General features: G+C 40.1%; 1 protein-coding gene across 1 annotated transcript in view; it reads left to right on the top strand.

Moving 5' to 3' along the window:
- The window catches only part of KIF26B (kinesin family member 26B), a 295,702-nt gene that overhangs the window by 74,725 nt on the left and 201,449 nt on the right, over window positions 1–19,528 (top strand). Inside the window, exon 3 of the mRNA XM_051615283.1 lies at window positions 15,325–15,858. Within this exon, the coding sequence (XP_051471243.1) occupies window positions 15,325–15,858 (534 nt within the window). The remainder of the gene's footprint in view (window positions 1–15,324; window positions 15,859–19,528) is intronic.

Raw genomic sequence — 19,528 nt, 5'->3', positions numbered from 1 at the left:
ATTTCAGACAACTTGCTTTACTCCAAAAAATCCTTTCTATTTCAGACATTGCACCTACTGACCTAGACAACCTGTTTCTTGGATTAATCTCATGAGTGATGTGCTAAAACCTGAAGATAAAATATGACACAGGAGTTACTCTGAGATGAGACCTGAAAGACATTTTAATGTGCTGATTCAAGACTAGGCTTAAGCCCTAAACCTGTGGCATCTGTCAGTAAAATGATGGCTGCTTCCCACTCAGGCAGAATATTTACCAAAGGCACCAGTTTGCATGTTTGCTCCTGTTTTAGCATATGCCACAATCTATTTGGCACTAGACATGATCATATGTGTTCTGAGCCCAGTTTGTACAGGTACAGTAGGTGATCTGTGCTCTGTCACTGTAAAGGAAACCTGAGGATTTCCTTTTCTGGGGAAGAAAGGGAGAAGAATGACTTTTAGTAGTGTTGATTGCTGTAAAGAGTTTTCACTTTGTTCTTTCCCTGTGCCTAAAGATGGGGAATCTTTGGGAATCGTGTTCCAGCTGGTGGTTTGAACTCTGGCTGGGTTTTGCACCCTGTTCATTTTGCTGCATCTGTTCTGCCAGGTACAGTAGCCAAAAGAAATGGGGAAAGTTTTAGGAGGTTCCATCTGAACATCAGGAAACACTTTCACTGTGTGGGTGACTGGGCACTGGCACAGGTTGCCTGGAGATGTTGTGGAGTCTCCCACCTTGGAGATACTAAAAAACTGTCTCAGTATGGCTCTGGGCAGCCTGCTTTTTGTGGCTCTACTTGAGCAGGTCCATGTGACCTCCAGAGCTCCCTTCTAACCTCAGCATTTCTGGGATTCTATTGCATTGCTTCCCTCACCCAGATTCTGCCAAGCACTCTTGTTTCAGCCTGAAGAGGGGACTTGGGCAAGGAGAATGTAAGGAAGTGTATGTTTTTGTGTTTTCTGTTGGGGTCTGATGTTGTCAGGAAGGCGTCAGTTTTTTATTCATTGAGCTGCAAATTCCCTTCGTGAAGTTAAACACATTTCTAAATATGATTAAGAGGAATGACTTTGAGATTTATTTTTGCATTGTCCTTTAATAGCCAACTTTATGTGTATTAAGTAGCAAATGAGATGTTCTGTGTCAATATTTTAATAGGAACATGAGGAAAGTAGCTGCAACAGAGTTGAAAACAGACATTTCAGTGCTTGTTTGTGTGTAAGGTGTTCCCAGCAGTCTTACACATCTGACATGGCTGATGCTGCTGCCAAGAATAAATATGAAAACAATTGCATACAAAGCCTGGCTGGTAGGAGATGGGGTGGGGGATCAGAGGCTCACATCTTTTCTGGAAGATGGTGTAAAACATTCTAGCTGTAACTCTTCCTAGAAAGAAAATGACCTTAATATACAGTGGTTTAATTTTTAAAAAGAAGCCATAAAAACCCCAAATATATACATACATCAAACTTTGTTACAGTTATATTTACACTGGATAACAAGTGATGTCTCTGTAATCCTTCTCTTTCAGTGTCCCTTAAGTTTTGCATAATAAATTCACAAAATGCTATAGAAGTGGATGCCAAAAAAGGTCTCTGGTGGAATTTTGTAAGCATGCCAGAAAATGTTGAATGTATAGTAACATGGGAGAGTGAGTTAAATTAGAATACTAAATGCAGGATTTAGTTGAAAACACCAAAGGCATTTAAAATTGTGAGAGAAGGGGAGGGAGAGGGAGTTGGGCTTCCCAGTAACTCCAGACTGCCAGTCCCTGTGGTAATGAGTGGAGACCTCAATGCAGGCTCTGTAAACATTAATAAAACAAAAAGATCCTAGTGTTCTAGTATCATTTCTGGAAAAGCCTTGAAGACCTTACATGTAGCTTGTGTAGTGTTGATAAAATAAGTGAAATAATTTTGGAGTCTGTGAGCTGGACCCACAGTTCTGGTTGTTAACATAAAACTGTACAAATGGTTGCAAAAGTAGCTAAAGTGTTTGTAATTAAAAATATAGTGAGCAATCCGATTGTGCATTGCAACTGTGTTTCCACCTGTTAACTTGAAGTATGGGTAACAAGAAAAGCCCTTCACCTTAAACATGCTAACTAGGGCCACTGTAGGCTTCCAAAATGGTCTCTTGGCATATAGGAGTTGGGTCCTGACATACAGCTCCTAGCTTGCAAGTGCAGTTTGTTTTTCCTTTTGGACATACCTAGTATTCTTGCTAGCTTGTGTGGTATAGTGTCCTAGGACTCTTGTACCTGTGTTACTCTGCTCATAAGAAAGAATAAGTACAGAGTAATGGGTGGATCATTGTAGGGCAGTCTCTAGCCTTTGTCTGGGTCTTAAGTAGAAGGGCTTGCAATGGAGTTTCTGTGCCTTTTTTTTTTTAGTATTTGGATTACTTGGTCTCTGCTTAGTTTTTTTTTTTTTCTACCCCCATGGTCCCCCTGCCCATTTTAACAAATTCTGTGCTACCTTTAGGGATAATTTCTCTTCTAACTTCATATTGCAGTGTTTTGTGAATCTAGCCACAGTGGCACCTTTAATCACTGCTGAGCTGCTCAGACTCCTGCCCTCCCACTCTCACTCTCCCTGTCTCAGTGCAGCTCTTTTGCTACAGCATTAGAAATAATGAGGGCTGGTGCTTATTCCAAGACACTGCTCCTTAGCCCCATCTGCTTCAGAGAAGAAAGCAACCTCTGAAGGAACTGTCTGGGTCTGTGTGAGTCGGGAGTAAAGGTATGCGTAAGAAGTAAATTGAGACTAATATTGAATTTATATTAATGAGACTCAGACTCTGAAAATGAAACTAAAGGGAAATAAGGTAATGCAGTGGTAGGGAGCTTTCTCACAACTGAATTTCTTAATTCTTTTCTTTCTGGATATGTAGCTTTCAGCTATTCAGTAAAAAATAAATTTAAGCAAGTACAATAACAACTTCTTGTTTCCCTCTTCCCTGCACTGATTTTCCTTGAAGAGTCTTTCCAAGGTGATGTTGACACTTTAAAAAAACAAACAACAAAACCAAACAAGTGACCTATAGCCAGATGTCAGCTTGTCTGTCAATAAATAATGAAGTAGGTGGTTTTTCAAGGTTGCAGGAATTATGCAAGTATGTAGAGTTTATAACATTTACTTAATCAGTGGTTGCTGAAATTCTTAAAGGTGTTTTAGGAGACCACTAGTTTACTGATTGTAAATAATTGTTGTTTAAGCAGGTGTGTCTCAGTTTTCTGAAACTGGGTTTGAATTCTGAACATATAGAGCTAAATCAGTAGTAGAGGACCTGGAGCTTGAGTTTACAGAGGGCTGCTGTGTGGATTGCAGGAGGTGCTCTTGGTTAAGGGGAAAGGGTGGGTAGCCTCATTAAGTGTACTTCAAGAGCAGTGCCACAGTAGCAGTGGCTACCTAGAGTTTCATCCTTTTAGATGCCATTCCTGTTTGCCTACTGATGATGCTGTGACTGGGTACACAAGGAGCCCTGTGTTAGTCTGATGTCATGATCAGTGTCTTTAATCTTTTAAAATGTTGGAAGTCCTTGTCTACTCCCTGTTGTTAGAAAGCTTTTCAACTGACACTGCAATCTGAGGAATGTTGTATTTTGGTTTGAGGCTGGCTAATGTTACTAGGCTGTACTAGAAGCTTTTTCTGCATGCCCTCCACCCCCTTTTTTTCTTTTTTTTTTCTTTTTTTTTTTCTTTTTTCCTTCTGCATGGCTTACTTGGGGACTATGTTGAAAAAGATTTGTAATCTTAGCCCTCATCAGACCACACAAGTCAAGAGGCTGATCCCCTCTTGGGCTTGTCAGCAGTCAGCTTATTCAGGACAGAATGTGAGCTGTGGTGAGAGTGGGGGAGGCATGTTTTAAGGCCACACTTGCAGATCGGTGTCATGGTGGGGCCAGCAACACCATGCTGCTTGGCAGTGAGGGCTCATTATGTGCCTGTCCCCTGTGGTCCCACAGCAAGGACTTGAGCTTCTGTTTGCGGTGAATGCATGTGGGGAGGGGAGTGCTTGGCCTCCTTCAGCTCTGAATGCTTTCTTTGAGACCTTGGTGAAAACACTTTCCAACTGAGCTCTGTTGCATGCTCCACCATTTGAATTGCTTGGGGTTTTATGAGGGTGCAGAGGATGGGATAAAGGCTGTTGAGGCAGTGACAGCCTAGGGTTGTACAGTGTGAGTACTTTTGAACGAGCTCAGTAGTCCTTAAGTGAAGTAATCCCTACTTTTTGAATTTGGGATCTTCTTTTTTTAAAGGTAACAACAAAAGAGTTTATTAGCTATATTCCAGAGCTGCACTAATGTCACAAGTCTGACTGTAAAGGTTTGTGTTGGAACAGAGCATTTAACAGCTTGAAGTGCAGTGATGAATGTTGGACCATGGTGCTTGCTCCTGGCTGTAAGTGTTCAGAAGCAGCAGTGCTCCCAGGGGGATGGATGATCAAGGCCCAAAGAATCGTACTGTACTCTATACCAGCTACAGTTGGCTTCAGATCATGAAGGTTTCTGCTGTACCCACATCTCCAGTTACCTGTCAGCCAAGTTGACCCATCAGCCTCTGGACCTAAGCCAGTACTTTTCCTCAGAACAGCCTTGTGTCATGCAGCTGTGTCAGCTTGAGTCAGTGCTGGTGTGGTAGGTGCCTTCGGGATCACCCTGTGAGGAAGCAACCAAAAGCACGTCCTTTGGCATCTGCAAAAGACAGAGTGAGTGGAGTTAAAGCTCTTCTCATGCTACACTCAGCAGCTGAACAGCTTCCATTCTGTCCACAGCTTCTTATCATCCCCCTGCATCTTCTTGCACTCATCTGCCCCTCAAACCCACTCTGTCACCTACCCTTGGCACAAAATACAAAATCCTGTGCAAACCCTGCCTCAGCCAATGCAGACAGATTCTGTTGAATTGGAGCTGAAGCATATGCTGTAGTATACAGATTAATTTATAGTTTGTGTAGAAACTCTCACACACACAGTTTAATGAAATTTAGCAGGTATGTTTCTGGACTCAAGAGAAAAAGGCTGTGTGTTACAGGCCTGACATAACACAAATTCTACCACTTCAGGTGTGTTGGCATATTTAAAACAGTGCAACTGCCCCAATGCTAGAGAAGAGAGCTTTGCCTGGTGAAAAGGTGTCCCATACACTGTTGTTTAGCCTTGTACTACTGTATGTGAGATAGTCCTAACAGAAATAAGTTGTTCACACTGAGAGCTGGCAGATCCATGTTACTTACATTATTTTTTTGTGAACTTGTTTTTACTTCCTCTTCCCCCTCATGTGCCCCCAGTATTTATACCATGCTAACCAAACATAAGCTGATCTTGCAACTGGACTGGAAATCCGCAAAAAACTTTGCTCCTGAAATTATTCTCACCTGAAAAGCTGAGGTGTGTTCCTGCTTCCTGCCCAGTGTACATACTAGGTGGAATAAATATTCTTTCATGACTTCTCTAATGCTCTTAGGCTTCTTGGACTGCCTGGAGGTTTGGAGGCACTTGGCACCCTCTATGAGATAAATATTTTAACTTTTGTAGTGCATTTTTGTTTTCGTATGTCTGTAATATTTTGTGCAAGCATAAAAATGGTATCAATATATCTAAACTATTGTAAAAGAGAAAAGTGCAGAATATAGGGGAATCAGAAATGATAAAATTCTAGAGAGAGAATGTATTTACACATACAAATTTCCCTTCCAAAGAAAAGTCTTTGATATGCTACATTTCGTTTTAGGAGTTCCAGGGATCACAGGCAATAATTACAAGTAATTCCATGCACACAAAAGAAATTAAGCAAAACAATAATTAGACAATTTGATAATTAGATAATTAACAAGCTCTTAATATAACTGTGTTAATGAAAACAGCTATAAATACAAAGCTCTTATCTGGTTACTGTCTGGTATTAGATCAAAGCTGAGGAGCTTTCACAAGCAAAAGTAGCCCACCCTGAGATAGTGTAAAACTGTTAGAGTAAAATTTCAATGGGTTGCACTGGGATTTTTCTTAATTCACATTTTTAATAAAAACCAAAACCAAATGCTAATAAAAATAATTAATAATGTCATGCACATCCAAAGTATTAAGTATGTTATCAGTTAACCTGAAGCTGGGATTAGTGCACAGAGGTGGAGAGTTGAGGCTGAGGGGCAGGAGGAAGGTCAAAAAGGGTATCTTCTGGGTTTGGGAGCTGTGCACCTGATAAGCCTGGTGAGCTTGAGACTGGACTGTAAAAGTCTGTGCAAGCCAGGAGTGGGAGCATGGGCATTGTACTGCTGGCAGAAAAGGAACAGGATGGTAGTGTTTTTCCCTCTCTGAGGAAAGAAGGGAATTTCCAAGAGGCTGAGTCACTGAATGTAGCTTGGTCTTGGATATGATAGGAGTTAGAGGAATCTTGAGGCAGGACTAAGCAGGGCAGTCCTTTTGTGGATGGAATGGCTTGGGGCTGAGATGGGGTGGTAAATGATAACAGGCCAAATGTTACTGAGGGGGAAAGATTTAGCAGATGGAAGTGTGACTGAGAGCCTGAATGGCTAGACAGCAGGGGACATCAGCTGCCTATGGAGCAAGTGGCTGTCAACACTTGGTATGTGACTACTATTTAAAGAAGCCGCCCACTGCAGGCCTGGTATGTGTCAAGGAGGATGTTTCAGGCAGGTGTTGTCAGACCTCAGAGCTGCTTACAGGATGCTCTTAAGCAACTTCTCTTCACCCGAAACACAGCATAAAGTCTTTTGGGAAAGCAGGGTGGCATATAACTCATTAATAGAGATGTTCTAGGTCAGCAATTCTGTATTTGTGCTGACCCCATCAGTAGACCTTCAAACTATTTTTATAAGAAATGAATTGAAAAAAAATTAAAATAATCCTTTTATAGATCATTGCCTTGATTTCTCTTCTCCCTCTCCTTTGTCTGCCCCAACTCACACCATCAGGTCCAGGGAGGTCTCTCATCTTCTCCCCCTGCAACCTCAAGGATTGCACAATGATCTGGGACTGTTGTCAAAAGTCTTAACTGATCCTTCATCTTTCACATTGCCCACTTGCTTGATCGTGGATATATTCCCATGAAGGAAATGGCTCTTAAAGAAGGCATGTAATAGCTCTGCAGATGTCGAGGTGCATGCTTTGTATTTCAGTCAGGATAAAAAGCTGGTGGAAATGCCCAGTCAATACTAGTGTGAGATGTGACTCCCATTGGGAAGAGCAGGTTTGCACACAGCTTGGAATGCTCCACATGCAAAAAGATTTGAGAATTGGTACAGAGGGGAGACTTGGTCCTGTTTCCAAATTACGTGGTTTTCACAATGGGAGAGAATTAAATTTTACTGTGAAGTGACTGTTGTGTTTGTGATATACTTTCCTGGTGCTTGGGAACAAAATTAATTCTCTGTTTCCTAGATGGCACACAGGTAAGTTCTACCTGATTTGAATGAAGGGGGCAGGATTTTACTTGGAGTTTTGCTGAGATTTAGATTGCTTGGGTTGCCTGGTGTTTTCATAAAAGTCTATTTGAAGTGTGAATTTCAAATGGCTTTGTTAAACTCCAGTAAAACTCTTGAAGTTTTAATTGACCATAATTAGTTCTGTACAAGGCTTGCAATGCTCTAAGTTTAGTAAATCCGTATCTGTGACCTTCCCAACTCCCCACCAGTCAAGAAGGCTGAAAATCTGATAGTGGCAGACAAGAAATGACAGAAAAGACCCTGAATGAATCTTGCTTGAGGAGAGCATGTCCAAGATGAATGGAAGATAGCTCTACTGAACTAGGTTGGAATCAGAGTGTGAAGTGGTAAAATTGCTTCCTGAAGCTGAGTGAATTAAAAAGCCTAAGAAAAACACCCTAAAAACAAACCAAAAGGAAGACTGGGCATGCAAAAGCAAAGCTATTTATCTATTGTAAAAGTAAGAAGTACATTTATTAATATATTTTTTTTTCCTCCCCCAGAGCGGTGATGTTGCCTGCAATTTAAAGATAATGAGTAGCTTTTTTGAGAATGCTAAGTTATTAAATAAACCCACAATTTTTAAAATTGTTTTGTCTAAAATAAAAGGGATATGATTCTCATGTTTGAAAAGCCAGTTACAAGAGGTTTAGGCTTGCTACAAACCCCTTTATAAATCAGGAAAACAGTAAGTATATAGGTGCCATAAATACCATCCTGGCCTTCACACCTGTGATGTCTAGTTGCCGTTGTTCAAGTATGACAGCTGTTTGAGAAATCACTGATTACAGTGTCAGTAGTAGCTCAGTGCTGGCATTCATAAAAGACTTGTAATGGTCATCTCACAAGAAAAGCAAGCTGCATGTTGAAAATGTGGAGGTGTGTCAGAAGAGTAATTGCTACTGTAGCCTGATTACTAAAAGAGGTTCAAGTGATCTGTTGGTTTGATGCTTATAAAAGCTTGGAATAATGGTGAAGTTTGAAAGGATCAAAGAAAAACTAATGTTATTCCAGTATTTTAACAGGTCTGGGCCATGTAATCATAGGTCAGTCACGCTTCATGCTTATCCCAGATGGGCTTGAGAGGATGAGTAACAGGATATCAACAATAAAGAACATTTTCTTTGTGAATGGCAATCAGAAGGATTTTATGAAAAAGGTATCATCACATTTGCCACATTGGTGAGGAGTGAGACTAAACATGTAGTTGATACAGCTAACCATTTGTAAGCTCTTGAAAGCATCTCATTCTAATAACAATTAGGTCAAATTTGTAGCCAGCCCCTAGTTGAATGAAGAGGTAGCAATAGCATCTGAATTCTATGTAGTGACTGGAAACTTGAACTAAAATGCATCTGTGATACATCTGGGTTGCATGTATGAGCCAAGACTGCTTATAGAAATGATGCAGAAAAGTACTAGAAGTTCAAGGTGAACAGTCAGTTGAACACAAGCTCATAGTGTGCTCTGGTGGCTAAGCAAGCAAATGCAATCCTTCAGCATTCAGGCAGGAAAACACAAAGCAAGGAGGGGAGAATAGAGCTGTTGCTTTTCCCAGCACAAGTGAAGAGGCTTCTGCAATACTGCGTTTGTTTCTACTCTTTGTGCTATAGAAAGGGTGCTGGCAAATTCTGCCCCCTTTGGCAACTGTTGGGTTTCTCTACCACAGAGCTGTAGAAGAAGCTTTCTCCAGGATACCCTGTGCATGCTGTGGCCATGGATTCAGTCTGGGCTGTAGAGCCCTGAACAACTGCATAACAAGCTTATTGGGCAAGGGTTGGATTTGCACCACTGAATGTATATTTAGCTTTCCCTGATGCTGTTCCATCTCTTCTTCCCGATCCAATTAAATCTGGCTGTTGTCTAGCTATTGAATGCTAACACAAACACCTGTGTGCCAGATGTGTACAGATGTAAGTCTGTCAGTGCTGATCCATTATCAGAGCCATAAGCCAATCCATGGAGCAATTAGAAAACACTTTTGGATTTTGCCCTTATTCTGTCCCTCCTTCCCATTTTTAATCCTCTTTTTTCCAGGGTTTTCTCTCTTCTGCTTTCTGCTGCTGAAGGTTTGTAAGGTGAGCCTTGCTCCAACTTTCTGTCTCTTTTAGATAAGAAAACAGAGAGCCTAAACCAAAGGAGCACGTTTTTCTGGCTGCAGAGTGGCTGATTTATACTGACAAATGTTAAGTTATAAAAGTCCAAATGTCAGTAGTATTTGCCAGCTCAAGAAAAACATTTTGAAAATAATAATGTTGTGAGGGCTACACCAGACAGGATTAAGATTTGATTTTTCCTTCCCCCATGCCAAATAGAAATAGTCCCACGGACATGTTCTGGAGATACTGACTGTAGGACAGGGAGCACTCTCATGGCCTTTTTGAATGTGAAGGCTCAAGTCAGCAGCAGAAGCAGTTTTTCAAGTTTGAAGTGACAAAAATATTAAAGAGGTGGGAGATGATAACGCTGCAGAGGCTTTTACTGCAGTTGGTAAGACAGTCTCTTTAAAATGACTTGCTGGAACAGGCTACTCTAAAAAAACTCTTTCTTATTCTGCTATGCTTTCCTCATTACTCTGTCTCTTCTTTTTCACAAGTTCCCTACTTACAGCTCTCCAGTTGAGGATTGCATCCTCTCCCCAACATATTGTTTGCTCCTCTGGGAGTGGTAATGGATGGCTTATGTCAAGAAGATATGTTGGGCCTGAGGGAAGTCTGTGACAGAGAGGATGAGGCAGTGTAGTTTTGGCAAGAGAAGGTGTCAGTTGCTATGCACAGAGCAGTAGGAAAAGGGAGGCCACGTCAGAGCCCCATTGATCATGTGCAACTTTAACTTGTATGTACCAAAACACTGCTTGTGCTAGCAAAGATTCTGCCACTTAAGATAATGCAGGTGATTCAGTCTTCATTTTGTAAAGCTAACTGTTTTTTATCTGAGGGTTTCTAGCTCAATTTGGTGGTATAGTGCTACTAATTTATAGTGTGTATCCTGTCATGCTTATTTGAGGAAAAACTCCCATTGACTTCAGTTTATTTGAACATATTTTTGCTTTAACAGAAGTGATGCCATTGTAACAGTGAGGAGCTGGTTTTCAACCACTGGGGCTCTGGAATGCTGAAAACAGCAAATCTCTGAAATAAGATCTAGAAGCTGATAGGATATGTTTAAGTTAGGGTGCAGACTCACTTGGAAAATAGCCCAAGTGCCTCTGGAAAGTAAATTTACAAGTATAATCTATTTATTGGGCTGGAAAGTATACCCTCAAGAGACAAAGAAGGACAGAGTTTTTTTCTAAATAGAGACCAACCATGGACTAACAGGATTGTGTTTAGAGCAGAGATGTTTGCACAGTCATGGAAAAACATATGCTTTTTATCAGGGTTAAGGCTTCCCTCTTTCTTAATTAGTTCTTTTTCTCCCTGCCCATGCAGAATGAGCGTCTGGAAAACACACTTCTTCCAGGGCAGAACTTTGATTGTTCCTTTCCCCTACTTCTGCCCTCGGTTTACGTGATGGTTTATAAACCAGCAGTCATTGCTGCCTGGCCCCCTTCAGAAACAAAACAATTCAATGAGTTTTCTGGATGCATCTCCAAGTGGAAGCTGACCTCTGCCTTAGTTGGTATTGACTGCTTTGTTTTTTTGTGAAGAGCAATGAATAATCTTGGTGTTGAAGGACACAATTTGATAAGGTCTTGAGATCCTTTGTATAGTTGAGTTTTCTCTGAGGTAGAGTAATTTTATAGGGTTACAATGTCTAACTTGTGTAGACTACAGTTGACCAAATTCAATATAGTTATGCACAGAATCTTGGAGAGTATGTCCTGTATTAGTGTCTGCGTGCTATATTTTTGCAGAACACTGGTATGTCTGTAAGGTATTTGCATATGAATCTGTGATCAGCTGGGTTCCATGTAACATGTAAAAGTGCAAATTGCTCATCCTATTTCTTGCCCACTTTTCTGTCCACCATTTGAGCTCTGCCCACTTGCATCTTATCTCCTTGTGAGCATTGTGTAAATTTATGTGTAAAACAGACTGTGCTTTATGCTGAAAGTGGTGGTTTGCTTTCTCTGAAAAGAGCACCGAGCTGCGTAGCAGGAAGGAAAGGATTATTCTGTAGCCTGCTTTCTTAGTGATGGAGTTATAATGCAGTGAAAACTGTACAGCAAGGTACAGATTTATGAAGGCAGACAAAGGAGAGGAGGATGCTTATGCATTACCTTATGTGATCATATAGTAGTGCTGTTTCTCCTCCTCCAGGAGGTCAGGACTGCATTTTCCCTGGTACAGTTGTCTGCATACTTCAGTGTTTCTTGATTTGTGCTTGTTCACCAGGTGTATTTTCACTGGGTAAAGCAAGAACTCCTCAGCATACCTGTCTATGGTGGGTGTCTATAAAACAGAACTTCCTTCTCTCTTCTTTCTCTCCCGTGTGGGTTTTTAGTTCAGGACCAAAGATGAAGGATTGATTACCAGCTGATTACAGTAGAGAAGTTGATCAACCAAATGTAGCTGGAATTGGCATTTACTTGGGTTTGAAAGCTCAAAGGTAATGGGAAAAGGCTCCTTGCAACAAAGCTCTGTGTGCGTTCTGTTTAGTTCACTGCATGCCATGTGCATTTGTGCTATAGTCTGATCTCCTGAAGCTTTCAGACCTCTTGCACGCCTTCCTTTGTTTATTATATGAATAGGAGTTTATAGTAATGCTGTTTACACTGAAGATGGGTAAACTTATAGCAATAAGAAAAGCCATCATGAACCTTTGCCCTGAACACAAACTAAACTCCTTTGTTATTTTTAAAGTTCTGTTTCAGCTTTCAGTGTCACTGTACTTTGTTCTGTCAGGTCTGGAAATGAGTGCCAAAATATAAATGGTATTTTGCATGTCAACCTCAGCTTTCACAATCAAGTCTGCTCTCATCCTAGGGAGTGTGGAGTTTCTTAGACCTCACAAGTTTCAGTAGTGAGTATAACCTTTCCAACTCCTGCTGCTTAATGCAGCTAGTTCAAAGTGCTTATCCAGTGAGGTTTGCCCATCTTGTCCGTATTTCCTATGGAACAAGCCTATGGGACAAGATACTGCTTATTCAACTCGTAAGCATTCCTAGGAGAATGTGCAGATGATTGCTTGCAGATTAAATACTGCAAGTGCTGTGTAGCTGCGTTTCCCCACTGTTCAAACAAGGGAGTAATGACTGACCAGCTTTGGCCTCCTTCCTGCTAAATGTATTGCCTGTCAGCTGATTCTTCTGTGAAATGGAGCTGCCCAGTGCAGAATAAGAAAGTAAACTCTTGTTTAGGCTCTCTCAGTTTTGTTTTGAGAACAAAATGTGACTAATGTGTTTCTGGAACCCAGGTTTCTCCAAACTTATTTGCTGTCCTGTTGGCTTTTCTGTTTCATATTCCAGACTTGGATGCAATACTGTGCTATCCATCTAGTAGAGTTTGATAGATTAGTAGGGCCAATCCTGGGAGTAATCACTTCAAGCTGTGTCTGTTTTCCTCCTTTCTACTCCTGAGGGGGAACAGTCTTCCTTCTTCCCTCTCTCCCTCCCTCTTTCTCTGTTTATTGTTGTATCAGAGAATGATCTGATGTTTGTTTTAACACTGAGATGAAGCTGAATTCACTGCTGTCCAGCACTCTTTAAAGTTCGTGTGCTACTTGAATATTTATATCATGCTGACATTTGCTTACTTTAGAGAAGGCTTTTATTTCCTTGGAATATTTATCATAGTATCCAGGAATTTCCATGTTGAACTGCTTCTGGATCTGAATGTTGTATATAATTACCTAGGTTCAAGCCCAGTTGCCTAAGGGAAGTTAACATTCAAAGAACAACATTTAGCTCTGCAGGGTTAGCTAGCTGAAGTAAGAGCTGGCAAGAATTTTCCTGGACTAATGTGTAGCAGCCTAGAAAGAAGACTCACACCTCACTTTGGCTATATACATAGCTTTGTCTAGCTCATTGTGGTAAAAGTAGAGAGTCCTTTTCCTGCGTACCTGGCATCATGGATGGAGTGCCCATATCTGATGTGATATGTTGACCTAGTTACAGTCTGGGATGGAAAATAAGATTTGACATCTTTTGCATCCTGTTTTTCCCCCTGATTTCCACCAGTCCCTTTCCTGAAGGTTAAGAGGGGAGGGCTGGTGTAGAATCCAATTCCTGCCATCCTGACACACTTTGATGCTCTGACCCGCTTTGTGCATAGAATAGAAATGACCAGCTTGAGGCTTGATCAGATCTCAGCCTCCTGTTGTTTCCCATCAGCTTATACAGCTCTCTTGGGCTTCTGGGGCTAAAACTGCTCTTTTGCAACTGTACATAAAGAAGCACCATGATTTATGAATGAATTAATCACTGCATGCTGAGGAGCTGTTCACAGTAGTTAAACAGTAAAAAAAAAATGCTTGAGTATATAATAGAGATGGATCATAATGAATATTACCCTCTACCAGTGAATTCTCTCCCTCCCTGTATTATACTTCCTAACCATTCTTTCCCATCACAGCCAAACTATCAAGACATGAAATGTGTCTATCTTGGATGACATGGGGATCATAAAATTTCTTGATAAAGGTGGTGTCCCTCTGCGTGATTTTTACCTTCCACACACACACTCTTTCAGCCTGATTTCAGTTTGCTGATAAAGCAACAATGGGGGGAAAAAATGTTGAAGATTTTGATACTACTGACTGTAAATCTCTTTGAGTAGTCGTAAGAAAATCCACCAAAACTTAAGGAAGGGAAGGTGAAGTGTACCCTGCCTGGTCTGTAAAACAAAAAAAACTGTAGTTAGAAATTTCTAAGAAATATTTCCATCACAAAACTGTCTGTGTTCAATGTAAAACATGTGATGAGAGCTAAGCAAATTTGGTGATAAGCAGCTGTTAAGGCTGTGGTTTGGCTTCATGACTTGCTGACGCACTTTGCAATTCAGGTCAGCATTCAATTGCTGCAGTCAGATCAGGGTGGTATAGTGCTCTGTGGAGAGTGCCACCAACATCCAAAGATCTACCCATGATGTAAGGATAGGAGGCAAGAGGTTTTAAACTTGATCACATGGGTTTGCACCACAACTATGCTTTCCAAGACAAAAGTACACTTGGGCCTATACATGTTCTATTTTCTAAATAAAATTGTTTTATTTTACATTATGAGTAGGTACCCAAAACAGTAGTAGAATATTTCATTAACGGAAATAAGGTGTGTTGTTTTTTTTGTTTGTTTGTTTTTGTGTTTTTTGTTGTTGTTTTTTTTTTTTTTCTAGCTGAAAAGTGTATTCTTGGTATGAGAAAAGCTGAAAATCTCTTGAAAACTTAATATCAATCTATTTTGAATTCTGAAAAGTATTTTGGGAGAGCGGTGGTACTTCTGTTTTTTTCATATTTTTCTTTATAGGCAGGCTTTGAAATGTTACCTTTTTGTTGCAGAGTATTTCTTGGATTTTCTGAGTACCAAGAGCTAGCACTGATCATTGATGACTTGATGGGTTTGTGAACCTTGCTACAAGCCCACTGGGTTTAGTGGAGTGGCTCTTGATGTCACCTGTGTAACTAGGAGTAGATTTTATTCAAGCCAGAAATGAGGTGCAGTGGTGTGAAGCAGGTTAATACATTCTCTTTGCCAATGCATTGAAGCTTGCAATGGGATTATAATATTTGCCACTTATCAGTAGGAGGAAAATTTTTTTTCCCCAAAACAATCTGGTTTCTCATTTTTGTTCAGCTCCATTGCTGGCATATGTTGACTGTATCTAATGGCCTTTGTTTGCATTCTAAACTTATCTCATAAATAGACATTTGAAATGCACAATCAGCAATAATAACGCTTCCCTGTGGTGACCATGGTTAAACATTTCTTTCCTGTCCCCCTCCCCCTTTTCTTTTTGATTTTTAGGACCCAGGTTTCTCTTCGGTGATTCATGACAAGCTCCAAGTTCCCAATACCATTCGTAAGGCATGGAATGAGAAGGACAACAGATGTGACGTTTGTGCCACACACCTGAACCAGTTGAAGCAAGAGGCTATTCAGATGGTGCTGACCTTAGAGCAAGCTGCCAACTCAGAACATTATGATGCCTCACCAGGCTCTCCCCCACCTCTCTCCAATATCCCCACATTAGTGAGTCCCCGGCACATGGGCTGCTTGCAACCCAGGGACTGGTCATACATGCCTCCTCCTTATGCTACGTCTAATTATACAGGCTTTGTTGCCAACAAACACAGTGGAAAGCCCAACAGTCTAGGAATTGTCAGTGGGGTGGAGAAGAAAAATGGCTCTCCTGGACACCAAGCCAAGGTCAGTTTCCAAATGGCCACCAGCCCCAGCAACGGTAATGTTCTCAACTCTGTGGCTATCCAGGCTCATCAGTACCTTGATGGCACCTGGTCTTTGTCAAGAACAAATGGTGTCACTCTATATCCCTACCAAGTAAGTATTAAATAACAAAACATGTTTATTTTCTTCCCATCAAAGCTTGTCTAGGCATGCAAACACTGCTCACTCCTCTTGGGGAGATGTAGGGCCATTCACAATAGTGAACACCAGAACAAGGAGTACTATAAAGTTTCTTTTTTCCTGACAGGTGATTGAGTTGGGGGAAACAGAGATCACAACCAGTGCTAATTGGTACACATTTTATTAATTCAACTGTTTTTTTATTAATAGAACCAAACTGTTGTTATTAATAGCAAATAACTGTTCACACAGTATGTGCAATTATTCCCTCACACAGTTCACACTCACTCTTGCTCAGAATACTTGGTTGGAGCAACAGCTGGGAGATGAGCCACACTTGTGTACTCATAAGTGGAAAGCATCTCTGGTGCAACAGGGACTTCTGGGTGGGTAATTAATTATCTGTGCGTATGATCCTGTAGTCTTTCTCTACATGTATCAGGCACTAACACTGTTGATGTGTTCTAAGTTACATAGACTTTTAATGATGCTACCATGAGCTGGTGGCCTTCTGCAGATTCAGATGATGGCATTTTGTTTTTTATCATTTGTCTTAGATCTAACATGTCCACTAGTCTTCAGAGCTTAGTTCTGGGTAGATTTTCATGTACTTCTCAGCATGTTCTCCTTCTCTTTGGCCTCCTCTTTTCTAGTACAGCACAGCCATAAGTCCCTGTAGAACCCATCCACATGAGCTCACACAGAAGGGTTTTTATGACAGAAGGTAGGTTTTCTGTGGCACTTAGCTGCAGGTTATGTGATGTTCAGTGTGCCCAGGAACTGGCAGATTGCAACACTAGACTATTTCTCTTGAGTTCTCCCCAGCCATTCCTGTTAGCTTTCTTAAATACAGAAATATCTTTAGAAGTTGGTCTTTCTACTAAATTATGAACAGATTGCAAGATAGATCCCTAAATTAATTTTTAACATTTATCAGCATAAGAGCAACTGACATTGCAGCCAGAAAAAAAAAATGGTATTCATAAGCACTGAGATATTGTCATGCACCAAAGATGACTTGGTAAAACCAGAACTGAACTACAGTTAATTTTATCTGGAAAATATGTGACTTTATAGTTTTGTGGATCTATGCTCCAGTGAACATGAATCACATTTGAACAGGTCAGTATGTGATCATAGTTTGATCTAAGAAAAAACCTGAACGAAGTATGCACATTAAGAGAACAATAATAATTATTTGTATTAGGATAATCAGTTTTATTGCATTTACAATCTTTTAGGTTAATCTATGAAAATATATTTTGTTTACTTTTTAATAATGTTTTTGGTTCCCATATGGTTACTTTTGTCTTAAAATTATTCACTAAGGAGAAGCTAATATTCAAAACTTTCCAGAGTGATCCTGTAGTTTGGCTCCAGGGAAAGGATTGTTCCTTATGATTTCCCTCTCCCTTCAATAACCTTGAAATAGAAAAGAGCACCTTGAGTCTGGTGGCAGATTCTGTCCTCCCACCCAAACCCAAAAAATCACGCAAGCACAAAACAACCAACTAAAAAAATACCAACCCAAACAAAGCAAACAAACCCCAAAACTCCAAACATAACAATGTTGGTCTGTGATATACTGAGTTGATACAAAATTTTATATTCTCTTTAAGATTGCAACCTTCAAATGTTGAAATTCTCAATTTAGTCAATTGTCACATTTTATTTTCTAATCAAGGAATAATAATGATAACTTTGTCTCTAAACACATTGAAAGGATTTTAGTTTTTTGGCTATGTACTATCTGTATCAGACTGGGGATTAGTCAAGTAAGAAGAAAAACTTTGAAAAGTAATTTATTTGTAATTTGAAGTAGTAGGGAGAAGCAAGCTTTGCTTTTTCTGCTTTTGTGTGCAGACAGCTGTCTTATTTGCTACACGTTTCCTGAACATCTTAGATCTCCTTTAAAAATACATTTTGTTATGCACTTACTGTTGCAGTTACAAAACTGCTGGGGAAGAGCACTAGGAAGCTGAGTCTGTTATCTCAATTAGGACCTGTCTTGATTTGAAGGTGAATGAGGCACTAGTTACTTCTGAATGTCTGTATATTAATTAAATTTTCTTGCCTTCCCTTAAGAACAGTGATTAGAAAAACATCACTGTGCATTGGCTAAGAGGAATAGAAAATAATTTCTTGGATAAAAACCCTTGCACTTCATACATAAGTACAGTACCCTCTACATCATAATCTTGTTAAATTGATGTCCAGGGAGAAGTCAGTCTCACAGCTCTAGACTTAATGGCGCCTGTTGTAGACACCTCCCATTGTAAATCAGCTTCTGTTAGACTAGAAAACTTGACAGAAATGGTTGAGAAAACTGACTGTATTTTCTTCCTTGAGGTATCACTAGAAAGAGAAAATATTAGTTTGGAAGTGACACTGCGTGGCTCAGAATTGACTCATGGCAATCTTAGGCACCAGAAATTATTCCTACTGTTGTAAGGATGTTGTTCCCTCCCTAGGATCTTCCCCTTCAGACTTCCTAAAACTAGAACCTTGTTTTGGAGAATGAATGACATCTTTTGTTTCAATTCTGATGGAAAAAACCCCATTAAAAAAATTAGGGTTCTGATACTGTAGGTCTCAGCTTCTGCAGTATTATAGTGCAAGTCTTACATTGATGCCACTATTCCATTACTTTTGAAAAGTAATGAAAGTTTAATTGCTATCAGGAGTAAGAAAAAACCTGAATTTATATGCCAACATATTTAGTGATTTTTTTTAAAAAATTTGTTTACAGCCTGAAAAATTGAATTAGTAGTCTTTAGCTGGAGATGCATGTGAAGATATAAAAGAACCTTTCTCATAATTGCATGGAAGCATTATAGGAACTCATCAACGGAGTATCCTAAGAGTAAGGCAGGGAAATGGCTGTTGAAACTTTTTTTATGCAAAACAGGTCCCACTTGGAGATTAGGAGATGGTGTAGATGACCCTGTCCATTTCCAGCAGCCCTGTTTTGTGTCATTCCATGTTTCTCCACCACTTGACTAGACAGAAACAAAGAACTGGTTCCAAAAACTTGGCTCATAAGCATCAGCTGTTTTCTGTAAGGGGCTGAATCACATTTTGCTGGTAAGTGTTCCTCTTACAAAACAGAATCAGAGGCAGGAGAAAGAAATTGATTGATCTTAAACAAAAAGCATGACCTGTTAAAACCTTCCTACAAACACTGGAATGCTGAAATGCTTAACTGGTCAGGGTAAAAGTAACCCCTTTCTGTTGAATACATGTAGGAAAATATCACTCAAAATTCAATAGATTTGAATAGTCTGAAAAATGTGTTCTTTCAGTCATCATCATACACCCTGGGGATCAGACTGTATTTTAACACTTGTAAAGCCTTCTGTTGATCTCCCTATCACTCAAAGGGCTTTCAGTCCTTCTCTGCTCAGAGAAAACTCGTTTGAATTGGTGAGGTTTTACCTGAGAAGGGCTGTAATTGTTTGTGCAGCTGCTAATGCGAATTACAGGATACCACACTGTTCAGTACATATTTGTTGCTTACTGGTTATTAGGTAACACTTCTAAAGGCAAAGAAACCTTTGGTCCTAGAATTCTAATGTATGAGCCAAAAGTCCAAATACCTTGATAAAATTATTGCTTCTCAGAATTTTTATAGAGAATGTGGTAC

The sequence above is a fragment of the Apus apus genome, chromosome 3 (genome assembly GCF_020740795.1).
Source record: "Apus apus isolate bApuApu2 chromosome 3, bApuApu2.pri.cur, whole genome shotgun sequence".
Lineage (NCBI taxonomy): Eukaryota > Metazoa > Chordata > Aves > Apodiformes > Apodidae > Apus > Apus apus.
The sequence above is the reverse complement of the archived record's forward strand: the minus strand, read 5'-3'. Positions and strand labels throughout refer to the sequence as shown.